General features: G+C 57.8%; 1 protein-coding gene across 3 annotated transcripts in view; it reads left to right on the forward strand.

Moving 5' to 3' along the window:
* The first annotated feature begins 3,426 nt into the window (after positions 1-3,426).
* MYOM3 (myomesin 3) overlaps positions 3,427-22,092 on the forward strand; it is a 49,475-nt gene continuing 30,809 nt past the window's right edge. The window contains exons 1-11 of one of the 3 annotated variants that reach the window (XM_058718638.1): positions 3,427-3,924; positions 7,559-7,740; positions 8,669-8,749; positions 9,341-9,500; positions 10,492-10,649; positions 14,797-14,892; positions 16,518-16,606; positions 18,612-18,656; positions 19,133-19,273; positions 20,439-20,600; positions 21,250-21,391. In XM_058718638.1, coding sequence (XP_058574621.1) covers positions 7,577-7,740; positions 8,669-8,749; positions 9,341-9,500; positions 10,492-10,649; positions 14,797-14,892; positions 16,518-16,606; positions 18,612-18,656; positions 19,133-19,273; positions 20,439-20,600; positions 21,250-21,391 — 1,238 coding nt within the window. In that variant the 5' untranslated portion in view covers positions 3,427-3,924; positions 7,559-7,576. Of the gene's footprint in view, positions 3,925-7,558; positions 7,741-8,668; positions 8,750-9,340; positions 9,501-10,491; positions 10,650-12,405; positions 12,503-14,796; positions 14,893-15,248; positions 15,453-16,517; positions 16,607-18,611; positions 18,657-19,132; positions 19,274-20,438; positions 20,601-21,249; positions 21,392-22,092 lie in introns of those variants that run through there. The other 2 variants (XM_058718639.1, XM_058718640.1) reach the window with 2 other exon arrangements.

Raw genomic sequence — 22,092 nt, forward strand, 5'->3', positions numbered from 1 at the left:
TGATTGTTCCCCTCCCCCCACACTGCAAACAAGTCTGCTTTCTGTCCCTTGAGGTGAACTTGGCCAAAGGTTGACTCTCTTCACCTTGTTCAGTAATGAGAAACAGCTTGACTGTTCTCACCAGGTAAGAGGGTTGAGGAGTCACAGAGATGATTTTTTTAACACCTCTTCTGACTCACCGGGCTGCGAAGGTCTCTAAGCAACTCAGGGTGACAGACAGATGTCCCAACTACTCCCTGACTCTCGGAGGGTGGCGTCTGAGTGCCTGAGGAGAGAGATGAATGGCTCTGAGCCCTGTGACCCTCCTCAGGACCCCTGTCCCCACTGAGGTCTCTGGTCTCCCAAGCAGGCAGCCCAGACCTGCAGATAGGGCTGGAAGCAGCTAGAAGGCAGAGTGTCTGAGGCCCCCTGGAGCTGGGATGAGGCACTGGCATCCCTGAGTGTCCTAGGCCCTGACCCCATTACCAGGACTCCCCATAGCCTGGCCCCATCTAGCCCAGTGTTCACAGCAGAGCCCGGCCCAGGAGTAAACACAGCTTCCCCAGCCCCACCCCAGCCCTGCTAAATCCACTGCTCCTGGGGCATCTGTATTTCTAATAAACACCTTTGGTGATTCCTCTCGGGCAGGTGGAGGGAACAATGCCCACACACCACCAGTTTCCCTGTCCACAGCCTCAAATCACCTCCCTGGAGTCACCCATCCCCTGGGTGGGGGTGGGGGTCCAGGCTACTCGGGTAGCACATGCACCTGTGAAGTCCACAGACCTCTGGCCTCTCAAGGCCCCCGGCCCCAGGAACATACAGGGGTTGCCTGAGTCTCCTACCCAGAGAATAGGGCCCCTGGGACTGGACCCCTCTGGGGTCCCCGAGGCTGGATCCCTCTGTGCCCCTCCCAGGTCTGAGTGTCAGCCTGAACAAGGATGTTATGACCACATGTCAGGGCCAAGGCTTGTCCCCTGTCGCTGTCCCCACCCCAGCTTCCAGAAAGTGGAACAGAGACAGGAATGGCCTCACCTGCTGTTGCTGGTGGGTCACAGCCCTGAGACCCTAGCCCCCTGCTCAGCCCCTGGGCTGCTTGAGCCCGTTTTCCTTTCTCACTCTAAGGAGGAAGCGGCATAAGGAAGATACGCTTAGACCGAAAGTATGACAAGAACAGTACCTGGAATTAACTGAGGGGGTGGGGAGGAGAACAACAGAGGGAGTGATGGGAGACAAGCAGGCAGAAAGGAGGTGATGAGAGAAAGCATGGGGCCAGACAGCACTCTGCTTGGCCACCAGCTGAAGCCATCCCCCCAAAAACCACAGTTTGGCTGTGGTCTGAAAAAGTGATATGGAAGTTCAGGGTGGCTGCTGGGGGCGTTTAAACAACTGTCCTTAATGTTCATACATCCGGGGAACGCAAAAAAAGGGGGAAGATGAGAAGGAAAGGAGAGAAGGAAATATGGAGGGGCACTGGCCGCCAGCCAGGTACTTTATCAGGCAATGTATGCATTTTAACCTCGTTTGACTCTTACAATCATTCTGCAGGATAAGTATTGCCCAGAGAGGAGGCCAGGGTTCCTCCATGAGTGAGTGCAGGTGCCAGAGGTCGGGATTTAAACCAAGGCTTAGGGGCGCCTGGGGGGCTCAGTCGGTTAAGCGTCTGATTTCGGCTCAGGTCATGATCTCACAGCTTGTGAGTTCGAGCCCCGCGTCGGGCTCTGTGCTGACAGCTCGGAGCCTGGAGCCTGTTTCAGATTCTGTGTCTCCCTCTCTCTCTACCCCTCGCCTGCTCATGCTCTGTCTCTCTCTCTCTCAAAAAATAAACATTTAAAAAATTTAAAAATAACCACTTTAAAGATTATGAAGCATTCTCATACCTCAAAAATAAATAAACATTTTTTAAAATAATAAACAAGCAAACAAACCCAGGTTTATGTAATTCCAAGCCTCACCTCTGCTCAGCCTTGTGACCTGCGGGGTTGGCTGTGTGCGCTTCACGGCACACCCGACTCTCCCTGAGGTGACATCCCCGCGAGGGGTGAGGGCATCACTGGGGTGAATGGGAATCCCACACATGGAAGGAGGGTGAGCTCCCACATTCCGACTGCTATGGAGTTACCAGTGGAGTTCCTGTTTCACAGGCCTCTGTGGGTGCCAGTCACCGTGCTGCCGGCTCCACCTTCCCTACCGGAACCTTCTCAGTCACACTGCAAGGCCAGCATAGTTGACGCCACTGTATAGGTAACAGAACCAGAATGGTTAAATGACTTCCCTAAGGTCCTACAGCCACCTGGTCCACAGGCTGCCTTGGGGGGAAGGGGGTTCCAGGAGCAGTTTAAATGCCTGTCTCCTGCTGGCCTAGAAGCCCACACCGCCCCTGCTCTACGTCCGATTCACTCTCACACCTCACGGAGAGTGTATACATGTGGGTCTTGGGAAGGCCGTCTGAGGTTGACTGAGTACAAGATGGAAGAAAGCCACCAAATGTTCTCCCCGCAAAAGATGCTTTTAACACTGCAGCCAGGGAGGAAGGGGGGGACACAGGCATACTTAGAAAGGGGTTTTCAATGTTTTTATTTTTGAAGGAGAGAGAGACAGAGCATGAGCAGGGGAGGAGCAGAGAGAGAGGGAGACATAGAATTTTGAAGCAGGCTCCAGGCTCCGAGCTGTCAGCACAGAGTCCGACTTGCGGGGCTTGAACTCATAGACTGCAAGATCGTGACCTGAGCCAAAGTCAGACGCTTAACCAACTGAGCCACCCAGGCGCCCCTAGAAGGGTTTTCAAATAGGGCAGGAGATTAACACGGTAGCTAAAGAGCTCAGTTGCATTCTCTCTCTCTCTCTCTCTCTCTCTCTCTCCCCTTTCACATGAGTAGACCCTGAGACGCTAGGAAAAGTGACAGATGTAGTGTTGCTGCCCTCCCCCCCACCCCGCCCTGAGGTCCCGGGAGGAGGCTGGGGTGGGAAACTGTGCTCTCTGGACCAGAGCCGGCACTCGCTTCCTCAAACCTGCTTAACCCCTGAGACCTGGCTCGGGTGTACCTTCCCGATTCACCCCCTGCCCTAACTGCCTGTCTCCCCGCCTAGATTAAATTTCCCTCCCATTCCTTCACATCATGGGTGTTGTTCCCTTCTGCCTGGCGAAGGGTGGGTGTGAATGAACGTGGGGGAAAGAACCGAGGTACAGGAGGGGTGTGCCAAAGGCTGGAAAGATGGGTCCTGTCATGGCCACTCTGGAAGCCTGAGAGACGCGGACAGTGCAGGAAGAGGTAGCTTCCCCCTCCTCTCCCTCCCGGGCTTTGCCCCATCCCCGCTGACCGTGGCTGGGCAGGGCCGGGCCAGTAGCTGCTGGCATGAGAGGCCACATGCCTCCATTCCGGCCAGTGATAATGTACAAGCTCGAAACACCCGCTTCAGGTCACATTCCTTCCACTGTCTTCATGGCTGGTGTCCAGTCTCACGTGTCCACTTTTCGCAGGGGGATCAGATCGGAGAAGCTGGGGGTCTTCCCCCAGTCGGAGGCACCAGTCGGAGCCCTCAGCAACCCCACCCCTTATCTGCTTTTCCCGTGACCAGGCCAGAGCTGTTACCTTCTTTCTACCGCACTTAGGGGGTGGGGGCTAGAACTGGGCAGAAGGGATCCTGCAGGGGGCAGGAGCTGTGTGCGGAGGCTGGGGTGGGGGTGGGGACAGCTCCACCTGTTGCTGCCGCCTGAGCAGCGCCGGCCTGATGGGACGGCCCCTCCTCTCTGTGCCCCCCCCCCCATAGTTCCCATCCATTGTCATCAACTGTCTCAGCACTGCTATATTTAAGGCCCATGCAGGCTCCAGGATCACATTCTTCTTCCAGTCCCCGCTGAGCCCAGGGCAAGAAGGAACCGAGGTCCCTCTCATCCTCTGGAATCTTCTCGCCAGAGACGCCTAAGTGGGCACAGCTGCTTCTGTGAGTTACCTCCAGGGATCAGAGGTGGGGAGAGACGCCTTCAGAAAGTAAGACCCTCAGCTTTCCATTAGCAAGCGGGGTGTGTGTGTGTGTGTGTGTGTGTGTGTGTGTTGGGAAAGGACCCTGGAGGATTTGGAAAGTACACACGTACTTAGGCAGCACTCCGAGTAAAAATGGGAGGGGATTCTGGAGACCCCTGCCCTCTCTCACTGTCCTGCGTGGCCCTCGGTCCTCTGGGCTGAGCCCTCTGTGATGTGAAAGCTGTAAAAGAGACCGTCGCGGGTGCCTGACAAGTGGAAGGGGCCGGGCGCGCTGGCAGGTCCCGCGAAGCCGGAGCAGCGCTGGCGGAGGCCTGCTTGGCCCACCGGGCGGGCAGGGAAAGGGAGTAAGCCCTCAGGGCCCGAATTTCAGGGCCAGGAGGGCACTCGTCCAGCCTGGGCTCACTGGCAGGAGCCCGAGGCCCAGACCGGGAAGGGGTGGCCCCAGCTACTCAGTGGCAGGGTCAGAATTCTGGACTCGGGAGCTGGTAGAGCAGGGCCCACTCAGAGGACCCAGCTTTCTGCCATCAGGTTCCGTGAGTCCCTCAGCCTCTGTGTCCTTCTCTTTCCCTCCTGAGAAAGGGGCAGAGGCCGCATTGTCTGTCAGATGCCCTGGAGGGAAAGCAGACGGGGGGGGGGGGGGGGGGGGGGGGGCTCGGGAGAAAAGGGGAGGCCGTGCTGCGGGACCAAGAGCCCAGGCCTTGCGCCCCCGGGGGAGGGCGGGGTGGGGGTGGGGGTTCCCTGCGCGCCCACACCCCGCCGACCCCTCCCTGCCAGGCACTCATGGCGCTGCCCTCCCACTGCTTCTTAATCCCAAGCCTCAGTCAGTGCTTTAAAAAGAACTGATGCCTCATCCACTAAAGCCGGGGGTCTGGTTGCGGGAGGCCCAGGAGGTCAAGGATGAGTGCCAGTCACACACACACACACACACACACACACACACACCCCTGCATGGTGCTAATCAGGAACAGAGCATCCGAGGAAGGGAGCCAGCAGCTGATGCCAGGGAACGTTCCTCAGCTGCTAGGGCCAGGGCCACGGTGTCCCAGAAAAGCTGGTGGTGGTGGGGAGGGGGGCGGGGGGGAGGGTGTCCCGCCTCGGTTGGTACCCAGAGCTCTCCTCTGGGGCTGTGAGGAAGGAGGGGCAGAACGAGCAAGGCCAGCCATCCTCTGGGTGCCAGCAGACCCTCTTCCTCAGGAGGGGCCAGATGGGAAGCTGAAGGGGTGACGGTCCCGTGACGTCCTGCTGAGGCCACCTGCAGGAGGCCAAGGAAGTTTCGGTGCGGCCCTTGGTCCTGACTGACATTCTGCAGTAATCCAGACACTGAAAGGGAACGAGCTTTTCAGAACTAGAGGAGTAAAGGTCCACTAAGATCGCCCCTCAGCAGCCTGAGCCCCCCTGACTCCCCATAACCGGCCCCTCAGGCCACGGAGCTCCGATGAGGCCGGCGGCCCATCTCCCAGGTTATGGACCTAGAGAAGTGGTCTCCCAGGTGCCATGTTCCCACCCAGGTCAGAATCCGGTATACACACACATTCCACCACTGCCGGGAGGCCCCCGGGGAGGCTGGAGCCACGAGTGACTTCAGGCCTAAGCCCGGCAAGGACCCTCCCAGGTCAGTGGCCTGCCCGCCAGAATTCCCACCTAGAGGAGGTATGGAAGGCACCAGGGATTCCACCAAGCATCCTAGAGCTTCAGCATCAGAGGGGCCCTCAGAGACCCAGAGACCCGGTGGTGACACCGAGGCCAAGATCTGGGAGAGAACTTGGTGCGAGAATCCAAAGCCAGCTCGCTCATGGGCCTCCTGCTCTCCCTGCCTGCCTCTCCATATCCATGGATTCGCTCCCTGATCCCAGAGGTTCCTCCACACCGATATGATCCAACCCTACCGGCCCCCACCTGTGGCCCAGACCTGAGCCTCGAGAATGCAAAAGGGGGATCCCTCGGTTGTGATCCCCTTACAAGAAGAAAGGCCGTGCGGCCCGCTGCGTCCCCTGCCACAGCCAAGGCCTGGCCTTGAGTAGACACGTGACATAGAGGTCAAGAGAGCTCAGAGTTGGGTGCCAGTCATGGCCCCACCACCAGCTGGGTGACCTTGAGCAAGCACTTTCCCTCCTCATCTGTAAAATGGGGTAATAATGCAGGGCGCCTGGGCGGCTCAGTCGGTTGAGCATCAGACTTCGGCTCAGGTCATGATCTCGCGGTTGACGAATTCGAGCCCCACGTGCTGACAGCTCAGAGCCTGGAGCCTGCTTCGGATTCTGTGTCCCTTCTCTCTCTCTGCCCCACCCCTGCTCACGCTCTGTCTCTCACTGTCTCAAAAATAAATATAAACGTTAAAAAAATTATTTTAAAAAACGGGGTGACAATGGGACGGCACACAGTAAACACTCACTGTGTCACTTTTTTTTGCTTAATGTTTATTTATTTATTTTGAAAGCAAGAGAGAGAGAGAGAGAGAGAGAGAGAGAGAGAGAGAGAGAGGGAGAGCGCACGGGCAAGCAGAGGAAGGGCAGAGAGAGAGGGAGAAAAAGAATCCCAAACAGGCTCTGCACTGTCAGTGCAGAACTTGACCCGGGGCTTAATCTCACGAACCAAGAGATCGTGACCTGAGCCGAGATCGAGAGTTGGAGGCTTAACCCGCTGAGCCACCCAGGCGCCTCTCACTGTTATTACTTTTAATTCACTTATAATCTTGTTGAAGAGTCAAGATGTATAAATAGGAAGTCATTAAATAGGAGGAGGAGGCATCTTTGAATCAGAGCTAAACTGGAGTGGAGATAGAAAAGCATAACAAGGATTAGAGTAGGGAAAATTCTAGCTGGCCTATAGTTTTTCAGCAGGGATTCTTAGAAAACTAATGCTGATGTCTAACATTTACATGGGAATTACTACGCTCCAAGCACTCATCCAACCTTGACAACCACCCCGGGAGGCCAGTCGACCCATTTTCCAGATGAGAAAACCACGTCACACAGTCCTACCCAAGGGGACACACTTGGAAACTGGCATGAGAAGCGGGACCGCGCCCCAGAGTCTCTGCGCACAACCAGTGTGCCAATGGAAGCATTCTCCGCTTGGGCTGTGAAGCCTGAGTGGGGCTAGGAAGGCCAGGAGGAAGAAGAGGTTTCTCCAAGAGAGGCCAGGCCGCCAGTGCAGGCAAAGTGGGGCTGAGCGGGCACAGGCAGGAAGAGTGAGGACATCTGCCCATCTTGAGTCATAGCGCAGCCCTCGGACATCACGGTGTCCGACCGCTCATCACCTGAGAAGCTGAGGCCCAGAGAAGGGAGGGCTCCGCGCAGGTCACGGGAGAGACTAAGGCTGGGCTGCAGCTAGAAGCCAGGGGCTGCTCGCGACGCGGGGCTGCACTCGCTCGGCTGCACGCGGGACGTTAGGCAGGCTCAGGGTGCGAAGCCCGCCGCTGTCCCGTTAGCCAGCTCCCTGCCCCGCCCCGGCCTCCGTGCCCCGCTCTGCCCACTGGAGCATGAACGCCCACCCCACAAACCACCCCCCCCCCCGCAGGGATGCTGGGACGACCACATGGGGAAGGGACGGGCGGATGCCTGGTGGTGTGACCGCGCACCTTGGCTCCGCAGGCTGTTACTCTCGCAGCCATGACTCTGCCCCACAGCCCCGGAAATGTGGGGGAGCCCCGGCCCCCCCAGGCCGTGGAGGTCGTCCACCGGCTGGAGCACCGCCAGGAGGAGGCGCACAAGGAGGAGCGGCAGCACCGCCTGCACATGGGTTCCTCAGTGCGGAGGAGAACCTTCCGCACCAGGTGGGATCATCAGGGACCCCACCCCAGCCATTGCCCTACCCGCTAGGGGTCCCCAGTCTGGGGGGGGGGGGCACAGCCCTGTTTTATGGAGATGCCAGTCTGAGGGGGGAGGTACAGCCCTGCCTTTTGGAGATCCCAGTCTGAGAGGGGAGGTACAGCCCTGCCTTTTGGAGATCCCAGTCTGACGGGGGAGGCACAGCCCTGCTCTATGGAGATCCCAGTCTGAGGGGGGAGGCACAGCCCTGCTTTATGGAGATGCCAGTCTGAGGAGGGAGGTACAACCCTGCTTTATGGAGATCCCAGTCTGAGGGGGGAGGCACAGCCCTGCTTAATGCAGATCCCAGTCTGAGGGGGGAGGTACAGCCCCTGCTTTATGGAGATGCCAGTCTGAGGGGAGAGCACAGCCCTGCTTTATGGAGATGCCAGTCTGAGGGGGGAGGTACAGCCCTGCCTTTTGGAGATCCCAGTCTGAGAGGGGAGGTACAGCCCTGCCTTTTGGAGATCCCAGTCTGAGGGGGGAGGCACAGCCCTGCTCTATGGAGATCCCAGTCTGAGGGGGGAGGCACAGCCCTGCTTTATGGAGATGCCAGTCTGAGGAGGGAGGTACAACCCTGCTTTATGGAGATCCCAGTCTGAGGGGGGAGGCACAGCCCTGCTTTATGGAGATGCCAGTCTGAGGAGGGAGGTACAGCCCTACTTTATGGAGATGCCAGTCTGAGGGGGGAGGTACAGCCCTGCCTTTTGGAGGTCCCAGTCTGAGGGGGGAGGCACAGCCCTGCTTTGTAGAGATCAGCCAGTGGGGAGGCACAGCCATGCCTGCTAGTGTACTGAGACAGGGGTAGGTAGATGCAGCTCTAATCTCAGGGATGCCCCAGCCAGATCCCCAGGCAATCCTGCAGGCGCCATTAACTCCCTTTTCCCACGACAGTGAGGAAGAGTTTCAGTTCACCGCCGCAGACTATGCCCTCGCAGCAGCCCTGGCTCTGACAGCCTCCTCAGAGACATCTTGGTAAGTCAGGTGACCTTTGCGGCGAACACTGGGCTGAGAATGGGCCATCCTGGCCAGTCCCCTGCCTCCACTACACTGCCACACTGGACTTAAGGAATCTGCCCAAAGTTCCACGTCTAGCGCAAGAGCTCAGACCACACTCCGGATGGGTCCACAGGCAGTAGTGAGGGACCATCCCCAGTGGAGAGGGTGGGGGTCCCCACTTCACCACGAGGCTTCACCTGAGAGCAGCGGGAGGCTGTCCTGGGCCAGAAGGCCTGGGTCCTGGTACTGGCCAAGTCACCAAGTCTCAGGTCCCTGCTCTGTAAAATAGGGGGACTATTCCTGCCCACTTGGTCGTCGTGAAGACAAAAGGAACAAAAATTTGTGAAAGAGCCTTGTAAACGGTATCCGTAGTACTTATTATGCACCTACTGTAAGCAGGGCCCATTTCGGGTATTTTGGGGGCAAGAGAGGATTAAAAGCCGCTCTTGTCCTCAAGACGCTTAAAGAGCAGCTGGTGATGCCGGGTGTGGGGGAGGACGGGTGGCCCTGGCTGGTGTGCCCCCACGAACCCCGGGCCCTCGGCCCCTGATGGCCTCTGCCACACAGGGAGGCCCAGCTGAGGCGCCAGACCTCTGCAGTGGAGCTGGAGGAGCGAGGGCAGAAGCGGGTGGGCTTTGGCAATGACTGGGAGAGGACGGAGATCGCCTTCCTTCGGACCCAGTGGCTGCTGCGCCAGAGACGCGACCGAAAGGCACTGAGACGACGGGTGAGGAGTCCTGGGACCTGCACCCCATCACGGGCCGCCCACCTCATCTACCCCCTTCTCCAGAGGCAGCTGAACATTCAGGAAAGAGTCCAGGCCCTGGTCTTGGACCCAGTTTGAATCCCAGCGTCCCAGCCCTCCAGCTGTGTGACCCTGGGCAAGCAACTTCCCCTCACTGAGCCTCGGTTTTCTCATCCGTGAAACAGATGTATGTGGTGTATCAACTCTCGGGGTGGGGGTGGCCATTGAACAAGACGAAGCTTGTCCAGTGACCTTGCCAGTGCCGAGAACACAGAAGAGCCTCAGGACACACTATTCCTGACAAACATCAGGGAGCTGAAGCCACTCTCCGTGCCCCCTCCCCAGGGCAAGAGAGCCACAGCTAATACACACATGGGCTTTCTCCGTGCCCATGTTTTTTTTTTTTTTTTTAATTTTTTTTTCAACATTTTTTATTTATTTTTGGGACAGAGAGAGACAGAGCATGAACGGGGGAGGGGCAGAGAGAGAGGGAGACACAGAATCGGAAACAGGCTCCAGGCTCCGAGCCATCAGCCCAGAGCCTGACGCGGGGCTCGAACTCACGGACCGTGAGATCGTGACCTGGCTGAAGTCGGACGCTTAACCGACTGCGCCACCCAGGCGCCCCTCCGTGCCCATGTTTTTTCACATATTAGCTCATTTCATCCTCACTAAACCCCACAGAAAGGTGGGGGGATATTGTTATCATCCCCATTTTACAGATGAGTAAACTGAGGACTTGCCTATGGTCTCACAGGCAGGAAGTGGCAGAATCTGGCCTTGACCCCAGGCCAGCTGTTCCAAGGCCCCTGCCCTCTGTGCCACCTTGCCTCTCAGCTGCCTGTGCCTGGAGGGCTCCAGTCCATGTGGGTGTGACTCCAGAGCCTGAGTGTCAGGGGGAAAGGTGACAGCAAAGATGGGGGAGATGTGATCCCCTGGCTCATGGGAGTCACAGATCCCTTCCCGCCTCCAGACGGAGGAGAAGGTCCGGGAGGCCAAGGAGCTGAGAGAGCTGTGTTCCGGCCGGGGGCCCTGGTTCTGGATCCCTCTGCGCTCCCATGCCGTCTGGGAGCACACCACAGTTCTGCTGACCTGCACTGTCCAGGCCTCGCCTCCACCCCAGGTCACCTGGTAAGCCACCGGGGCAGGAGAGAAGGGGTCCTCACCCTGCCCCCGTGCTCCGAGCCTCCAGGGCTAAACGAGCAAGCGTGAGTTCTTTACAGACCAGCACCTCTCTCCCAGGAGCGAACTTCCTCCCCCAGAAGTTCTTGCTGCCTGAGAAGAACCCAGCCCCACAGACCCTGAGCTCTGCCCACCCCCCAGAGAGCAGCAGCTGCTGGGAGGCTCAGGCCGAGTTATTCTTAGCCTCCTCCCAGCCAGCCTGGGGCAGGAAGACTGGGCCACCGGGGAGCCAGCACTTGTAAAAATATGATTCTGGTGGCATGAGAAGGCAGCTGCTCTGAGCTGGGCGTCTCAGGGGTAGGAGGATGACGGCAGGAGGCAGGACAGGGGGCAGAGGAGCAGGAGGGGAGGCGGGGAGGGCAGCCCCCCCACCCCCACCCCAGGAGCTCAGACCTGGAGTGAGAGCCCTGTGTCCAGACCCAGCTCTCTCTACTAACTCAGTGGGTGGTCTCGGTCACACCACAACCTCTCTGGTCCTGCTTCAGTTTCCTGTTCTGTAAAATGGGTTGAAGGCCTCCTGCCCAGCCTGCATGTGGTGAGGATCTAATGCCACAGCTACGTGGAAGCCCTCAGAACTTGAAAGGTGCTGGGAAAGCAGAAGATGCCCTTCCTGGGACTGTAACCATAGCAGAGCTACAATCTAGGCCTTGCTGGCAGAGGGAGGGGCGGGGAGGTGGGAGGTGTCCTCAGACTGGGCGTGGTGGAGGTGGGCGTGGTGGAGGTGGGCGTGGCGGAGGTGGGCGTGGCAGCTTGGGGGCCCTCAGTCCTAACCGGAGGGATCTTCGTGCAGCTGAGCCACTGTTTACTGAGCTCCCTCTGGGTCTTTCGGCAGGGAGTCAGACATTCTGGGGGAGAAGGAAAGGATTTCAACAAATAGTTACCAGGAGCATAATCTGCCCCAGGCCCGAACCACACACAGTCTTCCCTCAAAGAACTTTCAGCCCAGAAGAGAAATGTCAACTCAGAGAGAAGTGCATTCATGGGTGTAATTTGAAATAAGAGTAAAGATAAAGGTGATGAAGTGGCTGCCTCCCCCATCCCCCCTCTTCCTGAGGATCCGGGAAGTCTTCTCAGAGGAGGCAACACATAAGCCAGATCTTGAGGGTGAATACACCGTGGTCTAGTAGGAGAGAGGGGATAAGCACACAAATGACAGGGATCACAAAGGAAACAGCAACATCTTATACTTGAATCCATTTTTACTGACCCAGCACTTTCTTCTCGTTTGAGCCCTGTGGCCACCCATGGCTCAGAGAGGTAATGTGACTTGTCTACTCCTAAGGTCACACAGCCAGTTTAAGTCAGAATTCAAACTCAGATCTCCTCCCAGCCTCCTCCCAGTCGGCTTAGAGAGTAGGAAAGTCATCCTTGCAATTGTTATTTTCCCTTGAAGCACAAATCATTCCTCGGAAGTCAGAGAAATGGAAAGCCCTTGGGCCAGGACCAATCAAGAAAGGCGTTAAGGGAGTTGGCATCGGGGCTGGTCATGGCCAGATGACATTCATTCAAAAAAGTGTCCCAGGGGCTAGAATTCGTGTTGAGTGCTGGATTTCTGTGGGGATGGAGGCAGTCCCTGCCTGTAAGTGGCTGGTCAGGTAGGAGGACGGCTCCCGCCAGCTGGCCTGGGCTAAGGGGGGGAGGGGGGGGTTGAGTTCAGTACCTCAGCTGTCCTGCCTGGCAGCCAAGCCCTGCCCTGCCCTGGCACTTAGGCCCATATCTAAGGCATTCCGTGGGAGCTTCTCAGGAAAGGGACTCATTACCACCCCTGCCAGCAATGTTGCCACAACAGGGAGCTGAGTGTGGTAAGTGCTGGAAGCAAGGCCAGGCCCACCTCCAGCAGGAGGGACTCGTGTGGCCCCTGGTGCTCCTGGTTTGGGGGGTCTGGTTTTTCATCATCGATCACTTTGGGCAGGGCCACTCACTGTCCTGGGACTGGCCTCCGGGGCTCTGTCCAGGCCCCGGCAGACACCAGCCCCCAGCTCAAGAGGAAGATCCTGGCACACTGGGTTGGTCAGGCAAGTACATTCATTCAGCAATCATTGAGCACTTCCTGAATGCAGGGGTACCAGCAGGACAAGTTAGGCAAAGCCCAGTCTAGCCATGTTAACTCTGCAGACATGGGCCCTGGCCATGATTCTATCTGATACCAGACTCCGTCTCCCAGGCCAAGCAAGCAGCCTTAAAAAGTAAAATCCAATACCAAAATATGCGAAGAAAGAACATTTAGAGAAAGAATAAAAATCTCGCTCTTTTATGAGGGCCTCTCTGAGCCAGGCTCCGGGCTGGGCGCCTGGCCTCTGTTGTCTCACTTAATGCTGTTTTATGACTGGCTGCCATTTACAGTGAGATCTGCACAGCCCATGCCTTCGAGGGCCTGTTGTTCAGGCAGGAGCCCAGAGCCCAGAGAGGGCAAGATGAGCGCTGAGGTCTCTGGCTGTCCAGGCCTTGCCCAGAGCTGCAGCTGCTGCTTTTTTTTTTTTTTTCTGGGAAAGATGGAAGCTGGCCGGGCCGAGGTGTCTGGAAAGTTCCTGATAGGTGGGGGTGGGCGAACCTGACTTTGGCCCCCAGGCTTAGGAGAGGGAAAAAGATTGGGTACCGAGATTAGGCACTGCTCTCCCCAAAGGAAACTTAGTTGGGCTCCTTTCAGAAGAGGGTGCAGCCCAGGGGCTGTGTGATGGGGTGTGGGTGTGGCACTGTTTGGTTGCCATGGGCACAAACAGGGTGCGGGGGTAGCCAGGTCCCAGGAAGGCATCGGACGGTGGCTGGGGCGCCCTCTCTCGGCTTCAGCCTGCTCTTCAAGCTCAACCACCACGGGGGCTGACTGTCCATGCAGCAGCCTCTTGACCCAGAGAACCCAGAGAGGGAGACTGACTTGCCCAAGGTCACACAGCCAGCTGTGTCAAGAACCCAGGCCTCCCAGCCTTCACAGACTTTCACATGCCAGCCCTGACCCCTTAGGCCTCCAAACCCCTGCAACGGGCTGTGGACAGAGGTGAGGCCACCTCACAGTTCAGCGCCCACAGCAGGGAGAACAAGACACCAGAGTCCACAGAAAACAGAGGGCCGTGTCCAGGGTGCAGTGGGCTGGGGCAATCCGCTGGGCCACCCTTGGCAGTCACGTGGGGAGTTGAAAAAATACTTCTGGCCTGGGCCCCACCCCAGAAATTCTGATCTGAGTGATCTGAGATGCAGCCTGGGCATGGAGATTTTTTTTTAACGGCTGAAATAAGATAAGAAGTTTATTTTTCTTTCACCGGCGAGCCTGATGTAGACAGGGTGGGGCGGCCACGGCGACTTTGCTCATAGATCCCTCAGGGACTCCGGCAGCCCCAGTCTTTCCCGGTGCGAGATGCCGGCTACCTGGGCCATGTTCTTGGCGTAGGACAGAGGGGAAAATGACAGAAAAGGGGACAAAGGGTCATCGGTAGCAGCCATGTGACACTTGTACTTCCTTCCTGTTGACAGGACTTAGTCACATGGCCACACCTAGTAGAAGGAGAGGGTAGGAAATATGTCACACACTGGGTGGCCCAGTGATGAATCCTGTTCCTTTAGAATAAGGGGGAACGGCTATTGGAGACCAATGAGCAGCTCCTGATACGAATTCCCAAAGCCTTGTGTTCAGAAACTGGGCAAGGAGATTTTCAAAGCTCTCTCCGGTGATTATAATGACCGCCAAGTACAGAACTGCTATCCTAAGAGGTTGATGGGGGAGGCAGAAATGGGGGCACTTTCCTTGGCAACACCCTCAGAGAGGAGGAAAAAGCTGGGCCCAGGTCACGGGGGTACCTCTGGTAGGGGAAGGGGCAGCTACCCCTAATTACAGGTTCCCTCTTCTCTGCTTCCCAGGAACATCTACAGTACCCAGGGCCCAGGAGAAAAGCTTTACATATCTTCTCCCGTTTGAGGGTCAGTGCTCTCATTACTTCCATTTCACAGATGAGGACAACTGAGGTTCCGTGCAGTGAAAGTGCTGCCTCGGGTCACATAAGCAAGTAAAGAGCACAAAGCTGAGGTTAGAATCCAGGTCTGAGAGGCTCCAGATCCTTCCCGCTCAGAGCCACCCAGCCTGCCACAGACCACCGTGTCTCCACAGGTACAAAAACGACATGCGAATCGATCCCCGCCTCTTCCCCGCGGGAAAGTACCGAATCACCAACAACTATGGGCTGCTGACGCTGGAGATCAGGAGGTGAGACTGTGAGCTCTAGAGAGACCCATGACCCCCAGACCCCACCAGCACCGAAGCCAGAGCAGGATTTCTGAGTCGGCCTCACCTTTGGAAGAACCTGGGGTGCTTACGAAAACACTGATTCGCGGGAGGGACCCTCCTCTTGCCTCCCAGGAGGCAGATTAAGGACGTCTTAATCTGGAGTGGGGCCTGGGGATTGGTATTTGGCAGACAGTCCCGCGTGATTCCGATGCCTGGAATACACGAGAAGTAACGTGGAGTCAGGGGCCAGCCGGAAGGACTGAGTGATGAGCTAGGAATGCTGGGGGCGCTCCTCCCTGGAGGAGGGAAATCACACGTCCCCGCACGCACGCACGTGCACGCGCACGCACGAGTACCAGAGGAAGCAGTTAGATGGGCCGATCAGGAGATGGTGAGCCGTAAGCATGGTTTTAAAGGGAGACGCAGCGTGCATGGAGGGAGGCCGTCGGGGGATTTGAGCACAGTCCTCCCCAGAGCAGGCACTACAGTGCTCACACGAGCTGCCCCGTGGTGGCCTCCGGTGCTGAGCCCTGCGCTAAGTTTGTGCGCATACGATTGATAATGCCCACCGCTGTTCTTGCAGGGAAGCATTGTTATGTCCATGTTACAGGACAGGAAACCCAGGCTCCAAGGGTCAGGGGACTTGCACGGCTCGTGCAAGGCAGGGCCCGGGTTGGAGGCCGTTCTCTCCACCTGGGTTCTTTCCAGTACACCAGTCCCTCCATCTCAGCCAACTTGGACTTCAGAGACACGACTGTGGACAGGACATCGATCCTACCCTGCAGAAGCAAAGTGGGGATGTGTGGACGTAAATGTCTGACCACTCAGTGCCACAAAGAGACGTGCCCCGGGGGCTGTACAGTCAGGGAAGGCATGCAGGGCTGGGGTTGCCTGGAGGGGCAGGTGGGACTGGTTCCAGAAGCAAGAGGGATTCCTGCCCCGTGCAGCCAGGGTAAGAGCGGGGACACCCAGGAGCCCTCGGCTTGCTTATGGGACCAGATGTGCCACGTTCTACCGATGGCTCTGTCACCACGTGGCTCTGGAATGGAGCCAGCCCAGGCTCCGCTGGGAACCAGACAGGGTTGGCCTGACTGGTGATGAGACCCAGGCCTGAGATTGAGAACACCTGGGCATCTGGCCCAGTTCTGGCACCGACTGGCAGTATGCCCTGGGCAAGTCCGTGCCCTGCTGCTGCTCCAGGATTCTGATTTGGAGGTGTTGACAGGGCAGGAGACTATGCCTTGTAAGAGAGCTTGTCACCTTGAAGCTGGGTTGAATTCTGGGTGCTGTGTGACTCTGGGCAAGTCACTTAACCTCTCTGATCTTACACAGTCAGTAATAACAATCATATTTTCACCTGAGGTGGACTAGGCTGGTGTTATGTCCCTAGTTTTTCAGAGAAGGACATTGAGACATGCCAAAGGGCAGTGGCTAGCCCAAAGGCACATAGCTTTTCAGAGGCGGGGCCTGAACTAAAGCCTAAAGTCTCCCCTGTGAGGGCTTCGTGTTAATCCCCGCCTTTCCTACCCATACATGGGGACTTGGGTTTCCGATGGAGCCCAGCAATCTTGGGGCGGGGGGCGGGTGTCTTCTCTCCTTTTCAGATGCACCATTGAGGACGCAGCCACCTACACAGTGAAGGTGAAGAATGCATACGGCCAGGCCTCCTCCTTCGCCAAGGTCCTCGTCCGAAGTAAGTATTCCCATTCCAGCCGGCCAGGCTGGCGCACAGCAAACCCGGGATGAGCAGATGAGGACATGTATCTGTGGTCAGATTGAGGAAGGGCCCTTGACACGGGGGTCCCCTGGGATCAGGTGACCTGGGCAGCCACAGAGACTCGCTTCCCTGGGGCCTTCGGAGCAAGTGAGAGTCGCCTCCCTCAGACTGCACAGTCTCCAAAGAGCGTGCTCATCTTGTTAGGTGGGACTCGGGTCCGGATCTAACTCAGGGCCCCTGGAAGAGTGGCCTGGCCCTGCCAGCCCTCCTGAGGGGTCCTCAAGGGGAAAGGCTGAGCCCTACCAACTCGCCTCTTGACCTCACTGCCCCATCTGGGTGCTGGTGCATATTTCCCAGTTGTGCAGTTCCCAATTGGTGTGATTCCCAATCCTGGAGGTTCCACCGGGGGCGTCTGAAATGACAGCGTAAAGCAGGGGAGACACTCAGGAGTCAGCCAGACCCGCGTCCATATGCTGGCTCTGCCACTGACTGGCTGAGTGAGCCTGGGCCACCTCACTCCACTTCTCTGAGCCGCCGGGCCTGTAAGGGGGACGCCTTCTACCTGGCTCAGGTGCTTAGGCTGATTAAATGCCATGGTACAGGTAAAGCTTGACGTGTAGGAGGCTTTGGGAAGGGATAACTCTGTGTCCCCCCACCCCATGACCAGGGCAGCATGTACCCAGGAAGCCACAGCTCTGGGCCCAGGAGAATGCTGCCTTGCCTTCAGGGCCCTGAGAGAGAGGCTGCATGTGTGAGCATGTACGTGCACACACACACACACACACACACACACACACACACACACATATGCACACACACACACACACTCCCTGGTCAGTAGACAGGCTGGAGTCCAGTCCCCCTCCCTGCCTCTCACCAGACCTTGTTAAACTGTCCTTCACAGCCCTCTCCACCCCTCTGCCCTGTTCCCCAAATAGATCTTGGGTGGCAATTGTCCCCTCTGCCAGTCTGGCTGGCTGCGGAATCTGAGCTGTCCTTATAGGGTGTGCCTAGAGTCAAGCCAAGGTCAGGCATCAGGGCCCTGCCTCCCTCTGTCCACCCATCCTTCCCATCACTTCTTCCAGACCCCCAACCCTCCCTCCCTCAAGGCCAGCAACCCTAGGATCCACTCAGCTTCTTGGCCCCCAGACTCCAGCCAGACACCTACTAGGAGCACCCGTTCACGGTCATTCCCACCCCCTTCCCGGCTGTCGTCTCCATAGCAACTGATAGAAGACCCTGGCTTGTGGGGTAGGAGCTCTGGGTTCTAATCCTGAGTCTGTCGCTGACTTTGTGTGACTTTGGGCAGCCTCCTGACCCTCTCCGGGACTCACTCAGGAAGGGCCTTACCAGGGACCAGTCGCCTCACGGCGTCGGGCTTCCGGGGTACTTGCGGGGTGATTACACCTCAGTTTCCTCATCTGTATGAGGGGATGATAACGGCATCAACAGACGGGGTGTCGTGAGGATGTAAGGAGTTGATACGTGGCACGTGAGACACCCCACGTGAACAAGAGCTGTTACTCTCCTCTGGTGGTCTGTGTCACATCCCCTTGGACTTCACCCTTGAGCCCCCACATGGCTCTCTGAGCACTGTCCTTCCCCTGCGGACTGTCCCCAACCGCACCAGAAATCCCGGTCCGACCAGACTTGGCTTCGATGGATACTGTGTGATCCTGGCAGTGGGTTTGGGCAGAGGATGAAAAGGCCCCCATTTATTGGGCACCAGCTATGTGTCAGGCTCTGGCTGAGGGCTTGGTTCATGTGAACTCACTTATTCAGAACCCCACGACCACCAGCTAGGAACCACTGTCTGCCTTTTACCAAGAGAGGAGTAGAGGCCCATAGGGGCGAAGGAACTTCCAGCAGCCAAAGATGGACCCACCAGGAGGACTCAAACCCACACCCAAACCCACACCTCTAATCTAGTAGGAATGTGAGGTCTGAACCTTCTCAAACTCCATTTGCCTTGGACTTTCAGCCTACGTGGGGAAGGATGCTGGCTTCGATTCAGAGATCTTTAAAAGTAAGGAGGCTCAGGGCGGGACGGCCTTCGGGGAGGGGGGGGGGGTCTGGGCTCCTCGTCAGACCTTCCAAAGCCCCCTTTAGACAATTAGCCACCCATTGCCCACAAAGGCATGTCATTGCATATGAGCTATTCATACTTGCACACTGACTTGGTGGTGGTGGGGCGGGGGGGGGGGGGGGGCGTTGTCCCCAGGTGCTGCCCCCAGCTGCCGAGCTGTCCAGGGGCCAAAGCTGAGCGAGAAAGGCAAAGCCAAACAGACAAATGGACATGACTCTGGCTAGTTACTATTTTGCTTCATCTGATCCCACCTAGAGAAATCTCTGCCCCACCTCCGCCACCCTCCAGGACCGGGCCTCTCTTTCCTCCTTAAGACCACCTCGGAGACTGTGAATCCTGACCCAGAGGAGTGGGATGTCCCGGGCTAGGCGGGTGGCCTCAGAAGGCTGCTGACCTCACTTCTGTTCCCACCCCAGGACTGATGTTTGGCCCCAGCGTGGAATTCACATCGGTGCTGAAGCCGGTCTTTGCCCGAGAGAAGGAACCCTTCTCCCTGTCCTGCTTATTTTCGGATGATGTGTTAGATGCTGAGCAGAACATCCAGTGGTACCGAGATGGTGAGGACGCCGTCCTGGTCTCCAGCCTTCAGAGGCAGCGGTGGAAGCCAGAGAGGGGCTAGAGCCATGGCTCCACCCCGACACTGGTCCCTGGGTCAGGGGAGAGAGGAAGTGAGCTACGCCCCTGCCCAAGTACACGCTGAGTAATGAGTGCTGAAGAGGGAGAAGAAAGCAGGAGCAGAGGGCAGGTGGATTCAGATCCGGTCACCCTACAGAGGGTCAGCAAGCCCCTGTGGGTGCCAGGCCCCATGCCGGGTGCCAGGGCAGGAATGGGCAGATGTGCCTGAATTCAAGGGACTCTTCATGTAGGAGGAGGGAGGAAGCTGAAACACAGTCGTAGCCACTCCCGTTGACAGCCAGGGAGGAGAAGGATGGCAGGACCTCCTTCCCCACCTGTGACCAGGCCTGCAGCCACAGGTCAAGGAGAACAGCCCCCAACCAGCCCCCCTAGGGAGACTGCACCTGCTGGTGGCAGGGGGTCAGAAGGGTGGGGAAGCCACAGGAAGCCCTGAGAAACAGTTGCAATAAGGCTGAGATGTCTTCCCAAACCTGTACGTCTTCTAGAACAGAGGTCCTGACAGGAGGGAGGCATGGAGAACAGGATGGCCCTACAGTGTGGCCTCGGGGCCAGACGCCCTCCCGGGGCCCCAGAGTGCCTTCGCTGAAGCCCCATCCCTCTCATTACGGTCACACAACTGAGTCCCCGCTCCCTTCACTGACCCTACCCCCCTCAGCGAGTCCTCTGCCCTCCTCATGGACACCCCGGCTCCCTCAGTGAGCCTCCAGCTCCCACCCACTGAGCCCCCAACACACACGGTGAGCCCCCAGCTGCCCTACAGAGACACCGGCCTCACAAAGGGCCCCGTCCCTCCTGTTCCCTGTTTCCTCACAGCACCTCCAACGCCTCACTGAGCTGCCGACCGCTTCCCTAAACTCCCATTCCCACTGTCCCCTTCCCTGGACCCTGCCCTGCTCCCAAGACCGAGGAGAGTTCAGGGCTAGCTTGGCAGAGCCCTGGAGGCCACCACCCCCTCCCCAAGTCCCCAGCCAAGCCACAGGCTACAGCCACTCCAGCCACATCAGCCGTGCCTCTGCCTAAACCCCCAGACCACCTAACGGTTCCCAGATGAGGCCAGAGCTCACACTGGACCCCTCCCCTCCTCAGGGAGACTACTGAGACCCTCGGGTCGCCGACAGATCCTCTACGCAGACCGCCAGGCATTCCTGAAGGTGTCCTGTGCCTACAAGGAGGATGAGGGGCTCTATACTGTCCAGGTGCCTTCGCCCTTCGGGCCCCAGGATCAGAGCGCCTATGTGTTTGTGAGAGGTGAGAGGGGCTTGGCGGGTAGGAAGCGTAGCTGGAGCCCAGAGACCAAATTGGCTGTGGGACCTTAGGTGAGTTTTCCACCCTCTTGGGGTCTCAGTTTCCCTGTTATAAGTAGGGGTGTTGAGTGAGAGTCTCTAAGAATCCCTGTTACATCCTGTGACCCTAGGACACAGCTGAGTCTCAGACTCAGTGGGAGCTGTGGAGGGAGGGCTGAGCATGGGCTAGAATGACTCTAGCCCCTGGTGAGTTCTGCCTCTTGGTCTTCGATCTGGTTTCAGATCCTGGCTTTGCCGCTTCACTAGCTGGGTAGCCTTGGGCAAATCACTTTATCTCTCTGAGTCTCAGTGTCCCCGTCCACAAAATGGGGGGATGCCCCGGGGCTCAGGGATTAATTACACTGATCCTTCAGGGGCCTGGAGTAGAATGGGCCCCTAGGAATTGGCACTCCCACAGCCCCCCAGATGCTGTTGCTAAAAAGGAGGAGACCATCATTATGCAGGTCCTGGTCCTCAAAACCAAAACCGAGCCCTGGAGTGTTCAAGCGGAAGAGGTTGTTGGACGGGGGGGTGTCAGTTGCCAAGTAGACGCGGACTAGAAGAACCTTCCCCGTCCTCCCCTCGCCCCCCCAACCCTCCGCTCTGGGTTTCAGATGCGGCAGCCGAGAAGCCAGGAGCCCCAGGCTCCCCTCTGAACGTCCGCTGCCTGAATGTGAACAGAGACTGCCTCATCCTGACCTGGACCCCGCCCAGCGACACCCGGGGCAGCCCCATCACCGGCTACTCCATCGAGCGGTGAGTCAGCCTCCTGAGTGGCAGAGCCCCCAGGGACACCTCTGCCTGGTTGTGACAACAAGAGTGGGGGCCACAGGAAAGAGGGAGCCCCATGCTTGGCCTCGGAGCAGGGCAGGAGGTAGACCAGGTTGCATAATTTAGGGGCTAGGGAGGGGTGTCCATGCCTCCAAATCTGGGATTCCACCAGCAGAGCCAGCCCTCTGGACCCTGGGAGGGGAAACGGTAAGTGCTTGAAATGGAGCACGAGGGGAAATGGTGGCTACTTTCCTCCCTGAGTGCCAGGCAGGGACAGGACAGCACTGACCTGGAGGGAGGGGGCACAGTAGGAAGGGGAGGGACCCGATATCCCACCTTCTTCGAATGCTGCCAGCTGTGAGGCCCCAGCTTGAGGTAGCACCCGGTCCCGCACAGACTGTGTGACACAGGGTGATTGCCCAAGGCATCTGCTCGTCAGCGGTAGAGTCAGGATTTAGACCCCAAGCGCCCAGCGCCCCGTCCAGCCTCAGCGTGTGCTGGGGAACCGCCGGAGGACAGGGCACCCAGAGGGCACAGAGAGCCCTCACCCTGAGAGTCGATCTGGAACACACGCCAACGGGGACAGCCCTTGGGTGAAATCCTAACTGCCACTCCCGAGCCACATGACTCACGTCTTGTCCCACTGTCTGAGCCCAGAGTGGATCCCCCGTCCGTAGAGCGAAGGG

This window comes from Neofelis nebulosa, chromosome 2, assembly GCF_028018385.1.
Source record: "Neofelis nebulosa isolate mNeoNeb1 chromosome 2, mNeoNeb1.pri, whole genome shotgun sequence".
Lineage (NCBI taxonomy): Eukaryota > Metazoa > Chordata > Mammalia > Carnivora > Felidae > Neofelis > Neofelis nebulosa.